The following is a 25187-nucleotide window of genomic DNA, read 5'->3' on the forward strand; positions in this document are numbered from 1 at the left end:
AACTTGTTGATTACAAAACAAGGCTTTATTTTATCCGCCGTCGGTTTGACAGGCAGCCTCCCGCCGCAGAGCCCGCGGTCCTGCCCTCCGCCGAAACGGGCTAGAAGATAGACCAGACGGCTCTCTTCATCCTGCCTCTCTTTACCCCTTCCCCTCGACTTGTGTGGTCATTATTCGAAGACCGCCTCATCAACAAACGCAGCTATTTTTTGCCCCAGCGATGGCTGTTGTGGGTTTTCAGACCAAATAAGGGTGTTTTTTTTTGTTTTTTTTTTTTTGGTCGTGCCGAGCGCCGCTGGCCTCTCTGTGCTTGGCAGCGCTCCAGCCCGCCGGGCAAACGCCGGCAGCTGGTTTAAGCCTCCGCCGCGGCGCTGCAAATGAGCTCGTTAATGAGGCGGGGTGCTCTCCTCCGTAGGAGGTGCAGAGGAGGGGGACGCGGCGATTTTCGGCTCTCAAACGCGGGCCGCATCTGTCTCCCCTAATGCCGGAGCACCTATCTGGCTGCGGGACAGGTCCACAGACGGGGTGGGGCGCAGGCAGGGCTGTTTGGGCCTGGGTGTAGGCAGGAAAGGAACAGGGCGCTGACATTCCCCAAATAGTTGTGGCAGATGCCTGCGAGGAAAAGAGACCGTCCGTCTAAACATGGAAGATATTCCTGGAGCCTATCTGCCTGGGTACTGAAGAGCCGTCGAGGGGTTGCAGTGCTGGCCGGGCCGCAGTGTAAACACAGGCGTTTGCCCGGTTTTCTGTTTGCGTGTGCGAATTCATACCTCCACATGCGCGCAGTGTTTAGACATGTCCTTTCACCGTTCTGTGACACGCTGTGGAGTCAGATGGTATTAGGCGAGTGCGGGACGGCTGTTATCATATGTCAAGCAGAAAAGGGGGGAAAAATCCTCCAGAGGTGCAGGCGTTTACAGAACTCGCAAAAACATTTCATGTTCTGCGGACCTGTTTGCTTCAGTGTTGCGAGCGATTTGTCTGAAATTTACGTAAGAAAGGATAACCGCCATGGAAAAAAGGTTATGCGGAGGACAGTAGATCCATTCATGCATACGAGAGCTTGTTTAAACATTTATCAGAGGAATTTCGAACACGCTCTCATAACAACGGAAATACCGAGAGGAGATTACCAAATCAATGCCTTGCAGAGTCTTTTTTTTTTCTTTTCCTCCTGTGGTGGAGGTGTATTATGTGAGCTTTTCATATTTGTTATGGAGAGGAGTCACAGTGTGTACCTCAAGCTGACGGGAAATGAGTTCTCAGAGTGACTCCTCTGCCAACTGCTCCTCTTCTTGTTAAACATTCAGCACACAAGCTACTGTAATTACATGTTCAAAAACAGCAGCACAAGTGGACCTCTCTTTGTATCACACCGATACCAGACCAGAAACAAATCTGTTGGATGGATACAGAAATATATATTTATCGACTTTAAGTGACATAGGAACTTCTGTGCTATTCTGTCAGTTCTGACGCATGACTATTTTTACGTGACATTACATTATTGGCATTTAGCAAACACTCTTATCCAGAGCGACTTACATAGGATACAGTTTTTACAGTGTTACACATTTATACAGTAGGATTTTTACTGAGGCAGTTGTGGGTTAAGTACCTTGCCCAAGGGTACAGCAGCAGTGCGCCTGTGGGGAATCGAACCCACAACCTTTTGGTTACAAGTCCTGCTCCTTAACCACTATACTACACGGCATCTTTCTTTTGTGGTGTCTTTTGGTCAGAGGTGGCTTGGAGGGGGAGGTTTTTGCACCTGGGCACTGTGGCAACCGAGCTTCAAGTTCCCCCACGCCTCGCTGAGCTCTGCTCGGGTTTGAGGATCCATGGCGTCTGGGAAAGAACGGGCCGGCCTCTCGCAGGGCCCCGGGTTTATTTGGCGTTGGATGATGTCAGGCACGGAATAATGTTTCTTTTGGCACCGGTGGGGGTGGCAGTCTAGGCCCATCTGGAGGAAGCGGCGGGCGTGTGCGCGCTCGCGCCAGTGGCTGGCGTCAGCGGGTGTGCCCACGAAGCTTCAGCCTCCGGTGGCGCTGGAGCATGCTGGGATAGGGAGGCCACACGCCGCAGGACCCAGCGGATCCCGCACACGTCGCCAGGAACACCGGGAGCGCGTTATTAAAAAACAATAATATTAAGATAAATAAATCTGATTTTCGTCTTCGCGGTAGGCTTGTGGTTGAGGTTTGGGCCAAATAGGCTGAGCCAGTCAGCGTGATAGTTACATGTTTCGCTGAAAAATCCCTTTTTAGGCACTTACTGACCAAAGACACTGTTCTAAATGTAGCCACTCATAATTGCATAGCTGTGTTGGTAGGCTGAACATAGCCAAATACCAGAGCAAAGAAACAGCAGCAGGGTGCCAATCACAAACTGACCAATCAGACACCCCTGGGAAGTCACATGGATTACTGCACTTCCTAATTAAAATAGGTCTGAGGACATGGCCAAGCCCAGTATGACCAGTAATATAGATCACACAGAAGGGTAGGATTCTCTGTTAGTATAACTAAACAATTACAGTGAAAGTATTCCCCGGCTAAAAGCCTTGCTTTCTCTGTTTCTGGAAGGTGAGAATGCCTGTCATAGCCAGAAGCATGTGAGTAGTGTGTTTAATTCTGCCATTTCTTGTGTTCTGCTGTTGTTGGTGTCTGTGAAGGAGACTTAATTAACATGTTTTTTTTCACATTGATGTTACAGAGCATTTCTGAAGCGGTTACACAGTCGTGTTTAGGCATAAAAACAAAGAGTCTTTTAAATCATCAGCCATGGGAACATTAAGAAGGCGATTCAGATTCTTATTTGCTGATATACCTTTGTCTTTCGCGATCAGTTTCCATACAGAAGGGTCCCTCCTCAAGAACGGCTGATCTTATTAAGTTAATGTTTCTTTTTCTTTACATCCTGAATAATGCAGCCCTTTCATCTTCTCCACTTGAAAGTTGGTGCAGGGGTTTCTCTTTGTTTTGAACGCATAAGCTTGACTGTACAGGTTTTCAGTCAGCGTAGAGACGGATGAGTCGCGGGTAAGATATTACGGCTTGGTAATGACGCCTTTAAAAGCATCGCAGTGGGCCGCCTTCAGAAGAGTGGCTGAAACGGCGGAGCTGCGGGCGGTGAGGAGATAATGCAGATCCTCCCTGCTCTCAGCTCCGCGGGACCCCCTCCCCGCTGCACAGCGCACAGCAACGCGCCCCTGTTCCCGTCCCGGGTGCCGATAGGGGTTAACGGAAGCAGCGTTACGCACACAGCCCGATGGGCAGTGCGCCCCTGTTCCCGTCCCGGGTGCCGATAGGGGTTAACGGAAGCAGCGTTACGCACACAGCCCGATGGGCAGTGCGCCCCTGTTCCCGTCCCGGCAGCCGATAGGGGTTAACGGAAGCTGCGTTACGCACACAGCCCGATGGGCAATGCGCCCCTGTTCCCGTCCCGGGTGCCGATAGGGGTTAACGGAAGCAGCGTTACGCACACAGCCCGATGGGCAATGCGCCCCTGTTCCCGTCCCGGGTGCCGATAGGGGTTAACGGAAGCTGCGTTACGCACACAGCCCGATGGGCAACGCGCCCCTGTTCCCGTCCCGGGTGCCGATAGGGGTTAACGGAAGCTGCGCTACGCACACAGCCCGATGGGCAACGCGCCCCTGTTCCCGTCCCGGGTGCCGATAGGGGTTAACGGAAGCTGCGCTACGCACACAGCCCGATGGGCAACGCGCCCCTGTTCCCGTCCCGGGTGCCGATAGGGGTTAACGGAAGCTGCGTTACGCACACAGCCCGATGGGCAACGCGCCCCTGTTCCCGTCCCGGGTGCCGATAGGGGTTAACGGAAGCTGCGCTACGCACACAGCCCGATGGGCAACGCGCCCCTGTTCCCGTCCCGGCTGCCGATAGGGGTTAACGGAAGCTGCGTTACGCACACAGCCCGATGAGCAACGCGCCCCTGTTCCCGTCCCGGGTGCCGATAGGGGTTAACGGAAGCTGCGCTACGCACACAGCCCGATGGGCAATGCGCCCCTGTTCCCGTCCCGGCTGCCGATAGGGGTTAACGGAAGCAGCGTTACGCACACAGCCCGATGGGCAATGCGCCCCTGTTCCCGTCCCGGGTGCCGATAGGGGTTAACGGAAGCTGCGCTACGCACACAGCCCGATGGGCAATGCGCCCCTGTTCCCGTCCCGGCTGCCGATAGGGGTTAACGGAAGCAGCGTTACGCACACAGCCCGATGGGAACGCGCTGCCGAGAGCCACAGGAGCGCAAACGGGCTCCGTCCGCAGGGTTAAATTTAGGGAGCCGTGGTTGCCGGGGCTTGGGAAAGATCTTTTTTGGCTGTGGACGGAGGAGTCTAAAGTAAGTCACAGAAAAACTCACTGCGCCCCCAGAGTGGAAGATATGAGCCCAAGTGCCCTTTATCACTTCTGAAAAACCCCCAAGCGCTTTCAGTTGGGGTGGGCCAACCCGGAATGTTCCGCCGCAGCCCCGGAGGGGCGTGGTGAGAGAGCGGGAGCCTCGGCTCCGGAACGTTGCGGGTTTGAATCCCTGGCGCTGTCTCACGCTCGCCCCAGACGCGAGCGGCCTCTTGAATAAAGCCGTCTGCTACGCAAACGCGGCCCGCGCAGGGCTTGCCAGTTCTGATTACGTAACGCTTTTGGATTTTGGATCGGCCCGCGCTCGGTCACGGCGGCTCCGAGACGGGCACCAGGCTAAATGCAGTACAGACAGCGGGAGCTGTGCGGGAAAGAAAAGGCCTGTTTCAGCCAAGCAAATTACTCACGCAAACAGTGAAGAGCGTTTGGGGTGTCGTCAGGCCTAATGCTTGTATTCCCATTCTAGATGTGGTAGGCTACACAAAGGGGGGGGGGAGAAAGCCTCCCTTTGTGCCTTTGCTGGTAATGGCGGCAGCACTGCAGACACGCAGCCCGAGCTGAAAGGAGAGATAAACCCAGGTGATTTTTACGGCCCTGGAAATGAAGTCGGAACCCCCCCACGACGCCCCCGGAGCCGAGGGCCCGTCATTGTGGCAAATTGAAAAGGAGTATCTGGGTGATTCTGGCGAGTATGGATTCCTCTGTGAGGTTTATGTGCATTGCTAATCCCCCAGAGTTGCATGAAAAGCCATGAAACGCTCGTAGCCGGTGGGGCTTAGCAGCAAATCACGCTCTCCACATCCTCGTATCAGTTTTCAACAAGGCCCGCTCTGTTCAAAAACAATGTCAGCGGAGTTTTTCAAAGGCTCAGCCCAAAGCAGGGGGGGGGAAGCCAGATAGGAAATGGATCCTACCGCCAACAACTTCCTGAGGTTCCTGTGATTTTGTTCAGCAACTGGCACCAGAAACGATGGGGTTGTTCGGAGAGGAAAGGGAAAAAAAAAGTATAATCCTGGAATGGTGTATTGTTCGGTGGCCGGAAGTGTGTGTTTGAACAGCCCTGAGTCTGTACAAATGCCTTTCAATTACGAGGGCGTTGCGGAGCTTCTCGTGATTCGCCAAGCCGGCTCCGAGCGCACCTGTTGTTAATCTTCATTCCTCTCTGCTGGCGAGACTTGGAGAAAGCTCGGAGAATGCTGTGCGGAATTAGCTGCAGTTTGAGTCGAGAGTGGAGATTTTCTTTTTCTTTCACTCCATCGGATGCCCGTGTGAAAGCATGGGCATGACCTCATAGTGTACCTAAAAGCACAATGAAAAAGCTGTGCAATCCCCAGGACATTTCACAGCACTCTGTATGCAGCTGCGGGACCGTAAGAACCGGGTCTAATCAAGCCACAGAGGGGAATCTGCCTGGTGCCCTAGTGCCGTTCTAATAATTTGTCTGGCTGCATAAATTAGCGGGAGATCTCAGTGGCGTGGGTTTGTTTTGAACTTGCGTGACGTGCACGGACATCTTGGTCCTTTAAAGAGCTCCCATTGTTTTTCGGTCAGGCCTGCCTCAGAAGAGCGTGCTGATAATCCTTTCCATTGGTCCTGCTTGCAGCCCTCTCCGTCGTACAAAGCGGGTTCCGCATCCAGAGCCCTGCGCTTTAGACAATGTGGAAGCGAGCGTGGACAGAATCAGCGGGCGTCATTACCGCGAGCTTGCCGCCTTCCAGACACGATACCGCGTGTGAACGAGCACGTTTCCACAGAAGCACGTTTCTCCCTGGCTCTTAGCGATAGCTCCTGCTGATCGGGCCACCTGCCCCATACCTTTCAGCAGAGGAAGAAGGACCGCTCCAGAAGCGTGGAGTGAAAATGCAGCGGGCTTATTCACAAGCCTCGGAAAACGTACATTTGAGATAAGGACAAATTACGTGTTTGAGACTGGGGGAATCAACATTTTGCACAGTTTTAGAATGTTCTGGCTCTGTAATTTTATTTGCATTCTAAATTTGTCACATCTCTGTTGATATTTGGTGTGTGTTAATATCAGAGATCATATCATTAAACAGGGCCCTTTGTACAGATTTATTTTTCGATGGTCATCAGAAGATAAATAATGGAAATCTTCATTATTTATTTATCCATACATGAGAACAGTTTGTACAGGAACGCAGATGGCTTTCCTCAGCCCGGGTCTGTTCATTCTCACCGTGTGAGTATATGTTTGTCACGCTCCAGTAAGCAGACATCGGGGGGGTTAGTAGGGCTGCGTTAACCGCCTCCTTTCATGTTTTCCTATTGGAAGCACGCAGCCACAGAGCACCTGGACCAGCATTGCCATTGGAGGAGGTACTGCTGGCCTCTTCTTTTAAAGTCTGCTGAAGAACTGCTGCTCGGCAGTGAGTGAGGACTCGCAGGAAAGGGAAAGAGGGGTGGAGGGGCCTGAACCCATTTTGTGTGTGTGTGTGTGTGTGTGTGTGTGTGTGTCTGTGTGTTTGTGTGTGGGTGGGTGTGTGTATGTGTGTGTGTGTATGTATGTGTGTGCGTCTCTGTGGGTCTAGCTGTCTGTGTGTGGATGTGTGTGTGTGTGTGTGTGTGTATATGCGTGTATGTGTATGTGTGTGTGTCTGTGTGTGTGCACGTCTCTGTGGGTCTAGCTGTCTGTGTGTGGATATGTGTGTGTGTGTCTGTGTGGGTGCGCTGGTGGAGGAATGCAGGGGTCTGTGGGCCTCTCCGTTCCCTCCCGATAAACGATTCCTCCACAGGCACTTACACTTAGCTGGCGGTCATCGGTTCATCGGCTCTACAGCGGCGCCGAGACCGCCTGCAGGCCCCTCTTCCATTCGGACTGTTTTTTCATACCTACTTGTACCCGAGATGATTGCAGTGAAGTTTCGGGGGGGGGGGGGGGGGGGTTGGGTGAGTCAAATAAGCGACCCCAGGCTCAGTGTTTTAATTTCCATTCCGCGGGCCTTTTCCGGCGGGACGGGCCCGCGGTTGGCAGGCTGACAGCCGAGGCACGGTGATATTACCGTTTCATTGAGGAGCGAGAAAAGGCCGCTGCGTACGTCATTAGGAGATGCTCGTGGCCCTGGGTCACCTTCGCGGGGGAAAGAACAACGCCGGCGGAGATCCCGTAATGAAATCCGGAGCCTGATTGAATTCGCCCGATCGTAAACAAGTACAGTAAACACGCCTCAGCACCCGGCCCATCCCGAGCCAATTAACCCTGTGCAGACATGGAGGAATTCAGCACCCTCCCCAGCGGTGCCTGCTCTATAATCGAAAGTGTCAGTCACAGTCGGACCAAACTTTCAAACAGACCGGCAGCGCGCCCCCTCTCACCGGGACGGCATCAACCCTCGCATTCTGCAACAGCTGGAGGCTGCGCTTCATTTTACGCTTCCTCTTTCCCCGAAACCGGGCGCCGATAACCGCCATCTGCCTGCTTCAACCCCACCACGATCACCATATTTTTAGGAACAGAGGCTGCGTTTCACGGTTTGTTTCCTCTTCCCCGAAAAAACCGGGGCGACGATATCCACCATCTGCCTGCTTCAAGCCCACCACGACGGCGGTATTTTTAGGAACAGGTTTGCGGGTCGTGCTCAAAGCATGTCTCTCCTGCGTGCTTTTTGTGTGGGCTGTTTACCTGTGGAGCACCTTGGTGAGTAAAGCGAGAGACGAGAGGCTTTTGCACTTCTGATACGCAGGCGTTACGTTTTCATTAGGCTGCTCTGTTCTGCGGGGTGTTTCCAGCAAGCGCCTCACAGCTTGCGCGAAAGGCGCGGCGTTCGGTTCTGAACCCCGTACCGTCGCGAGCCCCGTTCCTGTTAATATGGCGGTATCCGTTCACGCAGAGACGGGCATGCAGAACGCACTTTAAGAGCCTCTCCTCTCTGAGGTGTGTTTTTTGTTTTTTTTTTTTTTTTTTCCTTCAGTGCACTTCACGGCGTTGACGCATTTAGCGCTCACATCAGAGAGCCTCTCCCGGGACCCCGTTCCATTGTGTTCCTTATTTCATTTTATTCTTTAAAGTTCACCGAAAGCGGCCCGATCAATTTAGAGCAAACCTTTTAGAGTTGCTGTCAGTTAATTTTAGATACGTTTGTTGTGGGGGGGGCTGGACATGACCCTGTCCTGCCGAAGGAGAGGTGATGGCTGCAAGCCTGCTGCGGCGGTAGTGGGAGGGGGGTGGGGGGGAGGGGGGTGTGTACCTGAAATGTGCGCCCACCCCCCTCCCTCTCCCGCTTCCACGGGAAACGGCCAACGCGTTCCCTCAGCTTGGCCTCCCCGGGACGCCTCGCACATCGTTAGCCTCCCGGAAAGCCCTGGAAGAGCGCAGCGAAGAGGCCCGCGTTCAGAGACAACAGCTGCCGAGAGCGCACGGGTTATTTTGTAATCTTGTTTTAATGCTGATGTATGAGGCGTCCGGTAAGATTGCGTTAAATGGGATATGATTTCCTTTGTTTTACAGCATTTTTCAAGTGAAAAAAAGCTACTGAAATACGAGTTAGTCCTTTGCTTGACAGTGATGAGTGTGTGTTGTTAAGGATACCTTAGGCCGCTCTCTGGAATATATCCTGTTGTATACGTTACAGCTCTGGTGGGGGGTTTAAATGAAACAAAAGCTTTCTTAAAAAGAAAAAAAAAAACGTAATGGGTAGTTGAGGATGATCCCTAGGGAAAGAGACACAAGCACACAGGAAGTCAGTGACCCTCCCAAGACAGGTTGATAAATGTTCAGGATGTCCAGCCACAAACTTTCCCTGGGCCTTATTTACTCATATAACACACCCGAGTTACTTTTTAAAGCCTATTGAGCAGATTCTGAATGCTGAATGAGTTTGTTAAAACGAGGCAAAAAGCGTTGTGGGTTTTGCGTTTTGACTGCTCCCCAGTTCCTGCAAATGAGAAGCGTGTTTTATGGCGCTGGCCGCCATTATAAAGGGTGTGTGAAGATCTGGAGAGAAACGAAGTCCTTCATTTTCATCTGGCCGGATCGCAGCACTATTTTTGAGACGTTGTAAGTTGTGGCTTGCTATTCTGGATCTGGCACATGTGCCATTGATGGGCTTGGGTTTCGGAAATCCTTTTTTTTTTTTTTTTTTCTTCCATGCTAATCAGATGCAACGTGGTCATAAACCGGCTCTTATGCGGTCTGGATTGGCATGCTCGTTCTGCATTCGGCTACTGCAGGGCTGCAATTTAGCCCAGAGTGAAAACCCAACGCTTTTTCTTATTTGGAATCAAAGACCGGTCATAATAAGATTCTGTTCTGCCCGTTTTTTTTTTTTTTTTTTTTTTTTTTGTTAAGTTAGATTTGTGTTCGATTTGGACTGGAGTCTGGGCTCTTCGGTTATCTTAAATTTGAGACCAGCTCGCTGTGGAGACCGCTGTAAACGCAATGGTTGCCTGGCGCGTCCGTTGCTTATTCCAGTCAAAGGAAAACCGTTGGACGAGCATCAAAGCTGCAGCGCTGATAGCATGCGGTTTAGCAGGGCCCGACACCTCAGAGCTGTGGTATTTGCCCAGCTTGTGCGAAGCCTTCAGGTACTGCCTTGTCCCTGCTGTATGGTGCCGTTAACAGAAGCCTGTGGTATTTGACGTTTAGTGACAAAGGTCTGTCTTGGTTCGTAAAAAAAAAAAGAAAGTCAGAGAGGTGACAGCAGGGAACCCTTGGGAGGTTATTGCCTTTTCTCACAACAGGTTTAAAAGGGAGGAGTGGGGGGAGTGTGATGTGACACCACAGTTGAAAATGGGAGCCTGTGCACTTGTGTATAAATTAGGAAGCCATGACAGTTGTGTGCCTAAAATGCCATCCTTACTTTATAATTTATATGGTTTATACTGAGCGCTGTGTAGTTTAGGCTATATTTAGGACGTAGGGCTGCAACACTGTGTGTTTACTTGACAAGGTTATTTTTATGTTTCTTTAACTGTGTGTTCCATTGGATAAACAGTGCACTTTTGCATATGTAATTGTATAGAGAAGAGTTAATGCGTGCTATGATTTGCTCTCATACTCAAGAAGCAAATTTGGCACAAAAATGAGCTCAGTATTTTTTTTGCTTTTTTCCCTTTGACAGGTTTGGTCACAACAACCTCGAGAAAGTTGGACAGAGAACAGCAAGATGAACACATTCTGGAGGTAAATGAAATAAATTCTCTGTTGCTGCAGCTGGTGGAAGAATTATCCATTATTTGTAGTTTTTATGCAGTAGTTTGTTGCTGAATGACTTTGCAGAGGGCAGGAAATTACTAAATCTAACCATAGTGGTGCATTGGTGTAAGTTTGTGTAACACATTGAACACATAATCCATTATTCTGAGGAACACTTTTTTTTTACTTAAATTAAGTGAACTTGTGATCGTATGTAAGAAAAAATCAAGCACTTTACATAACTTACAGGACAAATAACGGCACTAGAGGTTAGGTCGAAATCCCCTCTTCAAACTCTCAAGGGCTTTTTTTTTTCCCCCGGCAGTAAAATAATTTGCTTTCCAGCGTCGCTGTCAAATTGACTGACCTGGGCTCGTCACTCCCAAACACAGGGATTGGACGGGTAGGTCAGATTATTTGGGCGGGATTCGGAGAGGATTGTAAATATCTGAAGGGAAATGGGGCGAGCTGCACTGGTTCCTCCCGGCGCTGCATTTGATGGCGGAACGTGCCTAGACAGGAAGTGGAGCCGGGTGAAGCACGGCTTAAACAAGCAGCCAGCAGTCGGGTAACGGCTCAGCGGGACCTTTTCAGATTGCAGTGGAGGACGGGGAAGGGAGGGGGAGTCTTCATTAGCTTTACAGATCACACGATTAAACGTTCTTCGGAATGTAGGCAATTAACGCGAGCTCCCGAACACAAACCTCTCCTGTGGTTTTTCTTATAGTCATTCGGAGCTGGTTGCTGGCGTAACTGTATTCTGGACCGTGGAGTAAATCACAGGAGGACGATTTGTTGCGTTGGTGTTGGAGAGAGAACTGCAGGATCTGTAACCTGACCCTCTGTCGTACCCCATCGATGGAACCGGTTCTAGAACGTCTCTTTACTCCCGTGTGTTATGCGGAGTGGGACACTCAGGAGAGACTGAGCTCGGCATCTGAAAGCAACGTGTCATGTGATGTCGTCCATGACATAGACACACTGCTGCTAATTTAGCCTGGCTGGGGGGAAAAAAAAGACAAAAAAAAAGAATGAAAAGCAATGTTTGTGCAGGACCCCCCAGGGCCTCATAAACACCAGGTCAATAAGAACATAGCTGCTATCAGCTATCAGGGACCTGCGAGATGGATACAGCTCTAGAACCCTGAGACAATAGAGAGAGCACTTGTTGCTATGGTGAGCGTGTGATGCGTACGCATTCCAAACTGGCTCTTGATGCTCCGAGGGTGTGCTGAGATGCAGCGTGAATCAGGGAGAGCTCAGGGGCCGAGGGTAGCACAGCCTACAGAGAGAGACGCGTAGCTGGACTTTATTAGAGACCAGGATCAATAGCCAAGCCAAACACAAGCTTCACGCTCTGCGTTGCCGTGGGATCGTTCTCCTTCTGACCATACAGAAACTCATATCCCGTTAGATTTGTTCTTCAATGTAGCAGGCAGAATTGGCTTGGCTAGTGCGCATGAAGCTCAGTGAGTGCGTTCAGAGTCAGGGGAGTAACTGAGCCGTGGAATGCTTGTAACTCACGTGGTAGCAGAGGAATGTGCGTGCAATAACGTTTAGACACGTTATAATCGTTTATAGCTGCAGCGTCAGCTTGAAGTGGCATTGCAGTGACTTTAAAGGGACGTTACAATGTTGTAGTGTTCATTTCTGATTTTGGTGATTTGTCAGGTGAGTGTGGGTTTGGGGGTGGGTCCTGAGGGCAGCAGTCTGTAGCATGAGGGGAGGTAGCAGGTAGGAGATCGGCAAGGAGTGTGGCGGGTGGAGAATCAGGGGTGATTTAATTAGGAATGCACATGAAGCCTTCGAGAATGAACAGATGGGGAGAAGTCACTGGAAAAAACCCTAAATTTTCCATATTTGGCAGTCGGGTGATTGCTATTCCACTTCAGACAAGTATTAAACAAAAAGTATTAGAGGCAGGAAGCTTTTGACCCAGATTCCTCTGATCAGGGTGAGAACAGAGCTCTTTCTCCCCGGCTCTGCCTGGTATCCATGGAAACTTTTAGAAGTCGGGAGTGCGGGTCACCGTTGGACAGAGTCCAGCAGGAAGCTCTTTGTTGACCTTCCCTTGGGGCAGTGGTCCTCCCATGGGCTGCTTCGGTTCTCAGCGGCAGCACAGCCTGAGTCGGGGGCGGGGGGGTGGCGGGGGTGTCAAGGCAGGCTTGGGGGCTGCCCCAGGCTCATTTTCGGGGGAAGGGGGGGGTGTGTCAGAGGGGGGAGGGGGATGTCTTCTTCGTGAAGCTCGCCGGTGTATGAGGCTGGCTTACACTTTGTGGCTGAGTGGCTCTCCGTGTGTCTGTATCAGTTAGCTCAGCAGGGTGAAATCTCATACTCTGAATGTGCTGGTAAACACTGGGGGGAAATAAAAAGAAGAAAAAGGAAAAAAAAAAAAGTGTTTGGACACGCAGGCCTGATATGCTGATAGATATCTAGCTCAGTCTAGCAGCCGTGGCAAGCGGTGCCGCAGAAATCCAACCAAGCCAGGCGATTGCGTTGCAGGGAGAACGTCGAGTTGCAGCAGCAGGGGCGGGCAGAACTGAACAGCAGGACGGCTTAATAAAGTCAGTACTAACTCACGTCTTAATTAGTTTATGCGTTAAATGATGCTTCATCCATAAAACCACTCGCTCAGTTTTTTTTTTCTTTCTTTCTTTTTTTCCCCCACCCCTCTTCATTCCTAACATGATGGAATTGCACCCAAGTGCTGTTGCGTTGGTCCTGAAGCGCGCATTGACGCGTTAAATTGAATCGCTTCATTATGAAATCGTATGAATCGTAAGGAGGCACTCCGCTGCTTCGGCTGTGCTGCTTTTGTCTTGGTCGGCGATGCCGGAATTTTCTGCGAGGGGTGAGAGATGACAGATGAGTGTCCTCTCCTGCCCTCACCCTCAGGCCCTGTCTTACTAATTGCCACATTCTGGACTTTTTGTTCTTTTTTTTTTCTCAAATTACAAAAACAAACATTTGCGAAGTTTGTTTTTGTAATTAACGTCTCGGAGCGCTTGTCTCTCTCGTGTGATGTAATCGCTGTGCGGGAGGCCCTGTTCCTTTTGAACTGTGAGATGGAACAAAAAAAACAACACAGTCCAAAACTGCACGGCCTTTCCTTTGGTCTCACTGAATGCGTTTATATATAGAGACGATACAACACAGGCCAGTGAGCAGCTCTATAGAAGCTGCAACACCAAAAGTCCTTGTCATTTCGTCCAATTAAATCTACACAGGCAAAAGAGCTGGAATGACATTGGGCAGCTTCAGAGCATAAATGGCTCCAATCACAGCACCAAATGGTGTGCAAATCTTTGAGTAACGGTGTGTCCTGAAGCACCGAGCCAGCAGCTTGAATTGGTCCTTGACATTTCTCGAGGCTGTCTTTGTTTTTGTACTTGAAGTGGAATTATATGCGTCTTCATTGACAAAAGGGACAGAAAGGAGTCTTAGCTGTGTGTGATTGTAATTCCTAGGAAGGTATCAGTTCAGGCAGCTTGCTGGTTTGATTTTTGACACCCCCGATGGGTATATTTACATTTTGTCATTTAGCAGACGCTCTCGTCCAGATCCAGAGGCTTACTCTTTTTGCTTGTGTTGCACTTTGCCTCACTTGTACGTCGCTTTGGATAAAAGCACCTGTGAGGTGAATACATGTAAATGTAAATGTACAAGAAGGGCACACAAGAAAGGTTAGTCTGAGAGCAGATGGACGTTAATAGGTAGTGTGGGGGTTTTTTAAAATATTTTTTTAATTATTGCTTTTTGAATTTAGAGGGGAAAATGCTAGGGTAAGTGCATTAGGAGGTTCATCAGTGTGTAAGTGGCATCACGTGCGCATTGCTGAGGAGGGAGGCGTCTCAGCCAGCGCAGAGCACATGCCATGAGAGCAGTGATTTGTCTTGTGTGAGAGTCTCGGTTTCACGGAGAGACTTACCACCGGGAAGGGACTGAACGTCCTCGAAGAGCAGAATTTGCTGGCTGGTCCCCCAGTATCTGTTTTCAGAGGCACAGTAGATGTCTTTGAAAAAGCCTGTTTGACAGATGTACGCTGGGGGAATTGGTTCAATTTTTAGCATCTCGCCCAGCTCGCTTGAGAAACTCTTGTGAGAAAGCACTAAAACAAACAGCGCGATAAAGGCGAGGGGACTGTGCGGACCGGAAACTTTCGCGCATGCCTTCTGGACTTGGAAGTTCAGCAGACAAAACAAAATGGCCGTTTCCAGGCCCAGAGGCATGCACAGAAACTCCCAGTCAAAATAGCCTGCACGCTGCTTTCTTTGTTTTTGTTCTAATGCTTTCTCACAAGAGTTCCATGGGAAGTTAAGTGCATGCCAAAAAGTGAACATTTCCTTTAGATGACCTCCAATTAATTTTCCAGTTTCCACTGAAGTCACCGCTGCCAAAAAAGCTGCATTGTTTCTGTCCTTCGATTAAAGCTCTCAGAATGATGGCCTCATGCTGTCTGCCGCTAAATACACATCTGTTCACTAATGCGTCTCTTGCCTTTTTTATGTTGTTTTACTGTGGTTTCTATAGGATAGCGTCTTCTATATTGTATATTACTGTGGTTATTACTGTGGTTCTTACAGGAAAATGTCAGATGTATTGTATGTTAATGTGGTTATTAGTTATCACTGTGCTTATTACTGTGGTCTCTCTAGGAAAACGTATATTTTGTATATTACTGTGCTCTCTATGGGGAAAATGTCGTATATATTGTATATTACTGTGGTTCCTATAGGAAAGCATTGTGTATATTTTATATTACTGCGGTTCCTATAGGAAAGCTTCTTGTATATTGTATATTATTGTGGTTATTACCGTGTGTATTAGTGTGGTTCCTGCAGGAGAGCATGTGGTATATTGTATATTACTGTGGTTATTACTGTGGTTCCTGTAGGAAAGCATCTTGTGTATTGGAACACTTTGAGAGTCTGTCAGCGTCTGCTGAAACGTGAGCTTGTTTGGGTAGCTTATCAGCCCGGCCCTGAGCGGATATCGCTTCTCCTCTCCACAGATCACGGTCACAGACCACGGCGTTCCCGCCAAGTCCACCAGCGTCAGGGTGATAGTGAAGGTGCTGGACGAGAACGACAACCGGCCGCAATTCCTGGAGAAGATCTACAAGATCAAGCTGCCGGAGCGCGAGAAGCCGGAGAAGGAGAGGCTGGCCAGGAGGGACCCCGTGTACAGAGTCATCGCCTCTGACCGTGACGAGGGCCCCAACGCCGAGATCTCCTACAGCATCGAGGAGGGAGACGAGCACGGCAAATTCTTCATCGAGCCCAAAACGGGCCTGGTGTCCTCCAAAAAGTTCTCCTCAGCCGGGGAGTACGACATTCTCACCGTAAGCATGTCTCAAGTGGTGTCGCGTCCGTTCGGTTGTTTGGCCTTATCTGGAGCGCTTCTTAAGGCCGCCGTAGCAATGCGCTTGTAGCCTTGTTTTCAGAATAGCCAGTAACCCATTAGTGATAAAGCATTGGGCTATAAAAGGGCCCAGGTTATAAGCACACAGTCAGAGCTGATAAGCCTACGCAGTGCTATCTGGTATCACCAGTCTGTGTTTGGAGGGGTTGCAGATGTTGCAAGCTCTTGTGATGTTGCGCGCGCTGACCCGCTGACCCTGCCCTTGGCCGTCACAGATCAAAGCGGTGGACAACGGCCGGCCCCAGAAGTCATCGACCTGCCGGCTGCACATCGAGTGGATCCCCAAGCCCGAGCCATCCTCCAGGCCGCTGGCCTTCGACGAGTCGTCCTTCTCCTTCTCCGTCATGGAGGGCGACCCAGTGGCGCACATGGTGGGGGTCATCACCACCGAGCCCACCGACTCGCCCGTCTGGTTCGAGATCACAGGTAGCGGAGCGCACCCGGGCGCGCCTGTTCTTGTAGGGAAAGGGTGCTGCCATCCTAGACAGGATGTGAGCTTGAAACTGAACAGAGCGAGATTCTCCCTCCACAGCACATGGTCCTGTTTGGTAAATGTGCGGGTTTGTACACGACTGAAACGCTCTTCTTAAACACTGCTAGTCCAACCTCTTGTAGTGGCTTTCTTTGCATGGTGTGATGGCACTGCTGTTGTTTCACTCTTCTCCTTGAGACTTGTCTTTCTCCCCCTGTCTAACCTACCCTCCCTTTTAACTGACAGAAATCTCTCTTTTTTTTCCCCCTCTTTTCTGCTTTTTCCACTCTTCGTTTCTTTTGGAATGTTCTGTTGGTTTGTTTCTTTGGATTTCCAAGGAGACACACAAGCTAAAGAAGTGTTTTACATCGTTCAGATGGCTTGTGACCTGAACTGTACAGCAGAAGGTATCTGCTGAGATCTCCTAATTTGCTGGTCTGGTGCATTATGAGATCTGTGGTGATGTGCGTGATTGTGTGTTGTTCATTATTCTGTGTATTTCTATAGACAGAACAAAACAGAGCAGAAATTTAATAATTAAACATGTTAAACATGCTTTCGTGCATAAATGTGTACGTGTGCACGTGTCTTTTTATGTGTATCATAACATTTCATGTCATATCATGCGTGTAGAAAAATGATCAATGTTTACAAGCATATTTGCAACTGTGCATTTCCTTAATTTAAATGGCTGTCATGGTGCTTGTGTGTTGTCGCTTGATAGTTTGATGTACGCTGTTGTGGATGATGTGGTTCAGAATAAGTAGGGCTGAGAGACACACAGTCAGCCAGGTGAGGTGTAGGTGTTACCTCAGCCGCCCGTCGCTGAGGGGGCGATGATGTCCCTTTTAATCTCCTGTCAATTTTCATTGTAAAAACCAGGTGGGAACCATGACAGCCGCTTTGACGTGGGTAAGGGCAGCGGCACCATCATTGTGGCCAGACCCCTCGACGCGGAGCAGAAATCAAATTACAACCTGACAGTGGAGGCAACAGATGGAACCAAATCTATCAGCACCCAGGTAATTGAATTGCTAATGAAATGTTTATGGAAAGTGGAATTTGCTGCGGATCTCACCGCAGACGTTCGGGGGCCCGGCGTAGCGGGAACGGGCTCGTTACAAAAAATCTGTGGACGTTTGGCAGGGGGAAAAAAGGAAAAAAGGTGCGTGGTTCACAAAATAATCAAAGTGTAACTTGTGAAACCATGGACATCCTTTGCCCCGCCTTCGATTGATTGTGCTAAATTCGGCATCTCATCAAGTTTACAAGAAATGACTATTCAGATAAACCAGCTGGGAAAATTCCTTAGTTTGTCAGCATTTCTGTTCCTCCTGTCAATACCTTTCTGTTAGATCGAGGGTTAGGCACATCTTCCAGATGAGTCAGAGCGCAGCGTACGTATTGACGTTCCTCTCTTGTTCTCCAGTGAGTCCTTTTGTCTGTTACGTGAGAAGTCTTTCCATGCCTTATTCCTGAGGCCTGTGGACCGGGCTGGATGGGACTGGAATTACCAGGCCAATAAAATCAGTTATTTTGTATGTTTTGCTCCACCAGGTATGTCAAATCAGACAATCTGCAACTTGGAAGACGGTGATCCTAATTAAGGAACTCAGCGTGATCACCATGGAGATTTGTTCTTAATATAAAGTAGATTGATTATGTAATTGATTTAAGCAGGTTTCTGTTTTCAGTTCAGCAGTCCCTGAAAGTAACAAAAGAAGTGAGTTTCTAAAACTGTAGTGCATTTTTAAATGTGTTAAGTGTTGCATGCAATAACATTTAGAACATTTTAGAGACTGAAAAGAACCTGTAGTGTAGTGTTGCCATTTCTTGTGAAAAGTTTGTTGTCTGATTGCCCGGTCCTGAGTACTTGTATTGAATCAGTACTGTAGCACTCCCTTCATTAACAAAGGAAAAGACAGATTTCCCTCATATTGAGTGCTTGAAGGACATGATATATAGCAGGGCTTTCATTCAAGAGCAGTTACTTCCTGTTATGCAGATCAAAAGACGTTTTGCTTCAAGGCGCAATTTATCACAATCCGGTTTCAAGAAACTGCAATGTTTGTGTAAACTGACATGCTCAATGACATTGTCAGAGTGATGAGACGGCACTTTATATGAATTTGCCTGATGAACAAATCTGGTGTCACTGATTATTATTATTCTCCTTCTTATTCTTTATGGAGAAGTAACAAAACAAAAGAGTAACAGGATGAAGAATTAGTTGTGTTACAGGCAGTGGAAAGGTGCCGTGTGCTTTAAGTCAGCACTTGTAAATCTGACAGCTTTTTGCGGGGCCTCCTGGCCATCGGACTGGACGTGTCCCAGCTGTTGAACAGAGGCAGCGGGTGTATTTATTTCATGTCTGGTCTGCGATTTCTGCACCGGGGTCTCACGTTTTTAAAACACGGGCCTCCGTGTAAACAAGCCCTCCATCTCCGGGCTCCTCCGCCGGGTGTTTACATTAATAACGGTGCTGTTTGCCAGGCAGACGCCCTCATCCGGGGCCCGCCTGAAGGGCCTGCAGTTTCACGCCTCACGCGTTCGGCAGTCCGCACACACAGCTGGAGGTTTGCAGCAGCGGCTGCACCTGTGTGCGCCGTGCAAGGCGTACGCCACAGCGCGTCCCACCTGCGGAGGGCTTGGCAGGACCGAGCTGCAGGTCAGCACTGTGCTACTGCTGCTACATGGAGACCACCCCCCCCCCCCCCCCCCCCCCCCAGTCCAAACGTGGGGACGGGGAGTCTGCCTCTCTCTGCAGCCATGCATGGTGCTTCAGAGGCGAAGCGTGTAGCTGCCACATTGGAGTGAGCTTTTTAACTTACTTCACAAAAGCAGCTGCTTCAGAGTGGATGATTCATCTTGGCATTTATTTCATTATTTTTGTTTCGCTTTATCAATGCTTAGAGGAGAAATGTGCCGAGGACACCTTTGCCCTGTTGTACTTTCTGTTGGTCCAGACACAGGTGCGCTACAGTTTTGTAAATACAGTTTGTTCCTTTCGTCGCTTTCGTATTATCCCTTTATTAACATAAGCTGATGTTTATGAAAGGAAACCAGTTCAAATATTTGGCCTTTAGTACAGAAAGAAGCCCGCTTTGAACTCGCCATTGACAATTAAATATGATTTAGACTAAAAGGATTTTTTTATAGCCACATCAGCTTCTTTGTAGTCTTGTTTAAATTCCAGCTCCAGTGGAATATCCGTAAAAAGTCTCACTGAATCTGGAACCGAAATTCTGAATAAAGACAGACTTCTAGACACTGTTGGAGATCAGTGGGCTCCAGCAGAAAAGCCTGAAAACTTCCCCTCATTGTTGTGTTCATATGCGGCTCAAATACGGGAAGCATACTGACAGGACAGCGTTTTCTCACCTTCAGAAGAACATCAACGCCCACCGATACAGTGGTGTTGGATTTCTTGAAAGCCTTGCCTCAGTTGCCTTCACAAATATGAATGTAATGCTATTTTTATATATCTTCCCCAAAATAATGGAATGCTGGCCTTTAGATTTAGAAAATTCAGATGTGACTCTTCCAAACAAGAGCATATATGGTGGGGTTGTTGTGTCATCTGGTCGCTGGTTTGATAGCCTGCAGTAACAGCAATAAACTGTATTCAACATATACCTTTCTCATTTTTATTTCACACTCTGACCTGAGATCTCTGTGTGATTCTAGCGCATGGATTTATTGTAGTATTCTCAAATTCACTTGCTTGTTGAAACTACCATCCGTTTTCGAGGGAATGAGCTTTTCAGCTTTCCTGTGAATATACCGATAGCGAGTCACAAGAAAATACACGTCTGCCCCCCCCCCATCGCATCCGAATGGCATTCGCTATGGGAACAGCCTGCTACCCAAGAGCCTGCAAACCCCCGGCAGATTACGGCTCGAGATGCAAAATTATTTTTTTAATAACACGCCGTTTGCGTCTGCACCGGAAAGCGGAGGGGGAAGTTTAATCAAATTCGGCATTCTGCCGTATTAGATCTGTCCGTTATGGAGAGAGAACCTCGTGGAGCTCTTCCAACGCTTTATCTGTTTTTCCAATCGGCCTGGTGTGCCATCTGCACCGAGCGCCCGCCCGGTCCCGGCCCTCCCCCTCCCGTCTCACGTTACACATGCCAGGACACATTTTCTTTCTCCTCCATCAAAAGAAGCACATTTGACAGATATTGAATTTATGGACGATTATGAATAGACTGCTGCTCCGAAAAAAAGGGGGGGAGAGGGGGCCGTACGAAAGGAAACGGGGGGGGGGGATGCGTGCGGCCTTGTATCGGTCCGTCAACCAGATTCTTCAGATCCTCAAATTAGCCGAATTTGTGTGCAATGTGGAGCAAAGAAAATGTGTGTGTAGTATATTATTGGCCCAAATCTGCCACCTGGCAAGTGGTACTGCACATAGTCTGGTGAATGTATAACCTTGTCACAGCCTCATATTGGATTGACGAGGGGGGGGGGGGGGGGGGGGGGGCGCAGGGAGACCTGCGAGTGCCGGGTGTCTGATTAAAGCCAGCGGTTCATTTCAGTTCAGCGTGGCGGGGCCACTTTCGGAGGGGATGGGGGGATGGGGAGGTGGGAGGGGGGGTTCTGCTGGGGCTGGTGCGATCGTGGTGACACTGATGTGCCTTTTGGCAGGCGGGGGGAAAGGGCGTTTATCAGGTCGCATTCCGGAGGGGCAGGATTGCCCCCCCTGGCTCCGTGGTGGTGCGCATCTGGGGTCAGCCGATACCTCTGCGCATTCCACAGTGGGCACCTCACATCCAGGCTCCGTGCCAAGCGGCCTGGACCCCCCAGCCCTGGATACAGTCCCTGCAGACCTGCTGTAATACAGGCACGAACTGCTCCTCTGCTGGGCCCCTCTCTCTCTCTCTCTCTCTCTCTCGCTCTCTCTCAGTTTTGCTTTCCCTCCCTCTCCCTCTGTTTCAGTTTCCCTGCTTGTCCGTTTTGCTCTCCTCAGTATCCTCTCTGTCTCTCAGTTTTCTCTCTTACACTCAGCTCTGTCCCTCTGTTCTGCTCTCCCATGTCTATTTCTCTTTCCCTCCCCTGTTCTCCCTCTCCCTCTTGCTCTCTCTCTCTCTGCCTCTGTGCCTTTTGTTCTCTTACTTTCTCTTTTCTCTGTCTGTTTTAGCTCTTTCCCCTCTCTCTCCCTCTGTCATTTTTCTCACTGTGGAAAGCGGTCTCATTTTGCTCTCCTCAGTATCTGTCTTATGCTCAGCTCTCTCCCTCTCTCCGCTCTGCTCTGCTGTCTCCGTTTCTCTTTCAGTCTCCCTCTCTTTCTCTCTCTCTCTCTCTCTCTCTCTCTCCCTCCCTGTTGTTCTCTTTCTTTTTCTTCTCCTTGTCCATTTTAGTTCTTTCCCCTCGCTCTCTCTCTCTCCTTCTGTCCTTTTTTTCTCACAGTGGAAAGCAGTCTCAAATAAGGATATCTCTGAGAGCCTAAAATGGCAGCCTGGCCCTTTCCCCAGTGTGCTGTGGCAGCGCCGATTGTGATGCTGTCTGCTGTTGTGCTGGAAATTCTGCTGTCTCTCATACGGTCGGCTTTGTACCCCCCCCAGGCAGTAGCTCGGGGGGTGGGGGGGAAGCGTGACAAACTTGCTTTTCCTTTGAGCATTTGGTGCATTTGGACACACATGGCAGATTGTGGTGGGCCACTTGCGCTTCTGTTGTTTAGACACTGTCAGCACCGCGCCTATGCGGCTCTCGGCACCCCGGGCTCCGCTATCGGTGGTCGCACAGATGGGCCGTCATTGTGCAGTACAGCCCCCCACGGGGGTGGGGGGGGGGGTGCTGGTAGGACCGTAGCTGCGCTCGGTCCTCTGGGAGTCATGGCAGCGACGTCTGGTGTTCCATGAAACAGGCTACCGGGGGAAGAAAGGGGATTTGTAACGGGGGGTCGAGCCGGCGGGTGAGCCGGCTCCATATCGTCACGCTAAGCGGGCGACCCCGAATAACATTCCTCGGGGACGGGATGGGGGTGGTGGATTTGGGGGGGTGGGGGGCTGGCACAGGGGTGTGTATCCTTTCACCGGCAGACTGTGGAAATCCCCGGCTCTGGGAGAGCAGGATGAGGCCTGCTTTTTCCTTCGACCCAGATCATTCTATTTCTGTGCCTCGGAGCAGACGGCTGCATATAACAGTAGTAGCAGCGTGCGGCGAAGGCCTCAGAGTGTCACCTCCTCACGCTACAGACGCTGCCTCTGTGTAAACAGAAGGCTGTCGGGGGCGGTAATCAAGGGGGAACTGCAGCTTCTTTCCTGCCTGCTTTGTGGCAGTTATACAAGAAAAGCATACAGTACATGCACTTGTACCCAACAGTGTGTGCATTTTATTCATCGTATTATTTGTATTATTTGGTAAAGATAAATGAAGTGACATAAACATTGTGTGTAGTTGTGGGCATTGTAGGCAGCAATGTGGCATAGTGGTAAGGAACAAGAGTTGGAACCAAAAGCTTGCTGGTTCAGTTCCCTGCTGGGGCACTGCTGCTGTACCCTTGGGCAAGGTACTTAAGCCAGAACTGCCTCAGTAAATATCCAGCTGTATAAATGGATAACGTGTAAAACTGCAACCTCTGTAAGTAGCTCTGAATAAGAATGTCTGCTTAGCTCTGAATAAGAATGTTTGCTAAGTGACAAAAATGTAAATGTAAAATGTGTACACATTGCTAGGATGCTGTAAAAGTTTTAAAATCTGGTGGTAAAATCACAAACCTTGGAATTAAGTTGCGGTCAGGGAACTGGTCGTCTGACCAGAGCGTTACGGGCTCAGATCCCAAACTAGCCCATTGTTGTATCACTGTAAGACATGCCATGAGTTCATTAAAAAAAGGTGTTTGTATAGTTTGCAAATGATAAAGTGAACGCAATGTGGAGTAGGGCCCCCTGGTGCCTGATGTTGGTACTACCCGCTCGGTCTTCCCCTGGGTTCTCCAGTGTTAACTGCTGAAGGTGGGCAGTGTTGAGGCCTTGCTGTGACATTCTCACACTCTCGTTCCTGGTTGTAACTTGGCAGATGACCTGTGTCCACAGTGCAGCTTTGCGTCATGATTTTTCATAAAAAACCTGTACTTTTTTTAAATAAGGTGTTAATTGTATATATTTTTTCTTTTCACTGTCCCCTCGAGAGCATAGTGTTTGTGTGTTATGCTTTATCGCAGTTCACTTGTGAGTTAATGTTCCTTTTGAGATGCACTTAACATCATTAGGGTTTGGCAGCTTGCTGTGTAAAAATAGCTTTTGCTAACATATGTTTTTTGAATAGTTTTTTGCTGACAGAAATGATCATTAAGTTAGTCTCTGGAGAAGTGATCCTTATGAAGCACTCACAGGAGTGGCTCGAAGATCCATTCCTCAAGACAACATTTGTTGTGCGTGTCTAAACCGAGAAAACCGTCCTTTTTTTTACACCTTTTTGTCAAGGCTGGATTAGTTGCTCTTTTAAGGGTGAGCATCAAGGTCTAACCGTGAGAAACTGTTCAAAAGGTTTGCAAGTAAAGACAGCCAGACACTAATTAATCTCAGTTTACAGAGACTGCATTTATAGACAGAGACGTTTTCACAAGGGACTACTGAATCTTACCATGTGTTCCCCACAAAAACGAACAGCACGTCCCCGTCCTCCTTACTCCCTTGGACGTGTGAGGAGAAATGTTTGCTTTACGTAATGCCTTTTTGAGAATAACGTTGCTGCTGAGCAGTGCGGTTTTGCTGTCTGCACAGGCGTGGCCTTGGATTGGCAAGCTTTCAGGTGTTTACGGTTTGCTCTCTGCCCCCGCCGATAGGTGCACATCCGCGTGATCGATACCAACAACCATCGACCGCAGTTCTCGCAGCCCCGGTACGAGATCAGCATCCCCGAGGACACGCCGCCTGAGACGGAGGTGCTGCGGATCGGCGCCACGGATCAGGACGAGAAGAACAAGCTGACCTTCACCCTGCTGAGCAGCACTGACCCGTTCAGCCTGCGCAAGTTCCGGCTGGACCCGGGAACAGGCTTGCTGTACACGGCAGAGCGGCTGGACCACGAGACCATGCACAGGCACATCCTGACCGTCATGGTACGGCCGTGCCCTGCACCGACCTCCTGAGCCGTTCTGGTTACCTCAGCGAAGGCTCGCTGGAATAGAGACGAGTGTATCAGTTGTTTTGTCTCCTGTTTAGTCAGATACTCAGCAACAGCCCTTCATATCTGATTATTTTGGTTTGTTTTTGTTTTTTTCCCCATTCTCCATGGTTTCAGTGGGTGGCGAAATGCATTCCGTACAAATTATGAAACTGAAAAAAGAAATCCTCTGGTACACTGCTGATATGTCTTTGTATAATTTTAAGGTCCGCGATCAAGACATTCCAGTGAAGCGCAACTTGGTCAGAGTCATCGTCAACGTGGAAGACGCCAACGACAACGAGCCCTGGTTCACTGGCGCCCCCTACAGGGGCCGTGTGTTCGAGTCGGCCGCCGTGGGCACGGCGGTGCTGCAGGTCACCGCCCTGGACAAGGACAAGGGTGTCAACGCCGAGATCCATTACAGCATCGAGTCAGGTACCTCTCAGCAGACACACACACACGCGCACACACCAAACATACACAGCACTGTCATCCATTCCCAGAATTCCACACTTGCTGACCCGTGCGGCCCTCATAATGCCAGGCATTGTTGGGCGCTGCTTCGGAAAGTGAGCGGGCAGTCCACAGAAATGCCCGCCTGTCATCCAGAGGTCCTCCATAGCTCCCGTCCCACAGAGCCAACAGCATGAATGA

At 49.7% G+C, this 25187-nt stretch overlaps 1 protein-coding gene across 8 annotated transcripts in view; it reads left to right on the plus strand.

The window, feature by feature from the left end:
• The window catches only part of fat1a (FAT atypical cadherin 1a), a 72634-nt gene that overhangs the window by 18878 nt on the left and 28569 nt on the right, over nucleotides 1–25187 (plus strand). For 6 of the 8 annotated variants that reach the window (XM_036516896.1, XM_036516895.1, XM_036516897.1 and 3 more), the window contains exons 4-10: nucleotides 10452–10513; nucleotides 15537–15866; nucleotides 16162–16372; nucleotides 16757–16825; nucleotides 17301–17440; nucleotides 24211–24486; nucleotides 24758–24968. In XM_036516896.1, the coding sequence (XP_036372789.1) occupies nucleotides 10452–10513; nucleotides 15537–15866; nucleotides 16162–16372; nucleotides 16757–16825; nucleotides 17301–17440; nucleotides 24211–24486; nucleotides 24758–24968 (1299 nt within the window). The remainder of the gene's footprint in view (nucleotides 1–10451; nucleotides 10514–15536; nucleotides 15867–16161; nucleotides 16373–16756; nucleotides 16826–17300; nucleotides 17441–24210; nucleotides 24487–24757; nucleotides 24969–25187) is intronic. The other 2 variants (XM_036516898.1, XM_036516900.1) reach the window with 1 other exon arrangement.

This window comes from Megalops cyprinoides, chromosome 22 (assembly GCF_013368585.1).
Source record: "Megalops cyprinoides isolate fMegCyp1 chromosome 22, fMegCyp1.pri, whole genome shotgun sequence".
Taxonomy (NCBI): domain Eukaryota; kingdom Metazoa; phylum Chordata; class Actinopteri; order Elopiformes; family Megalopidae; genus Megalops; species Megalops cyprinoides.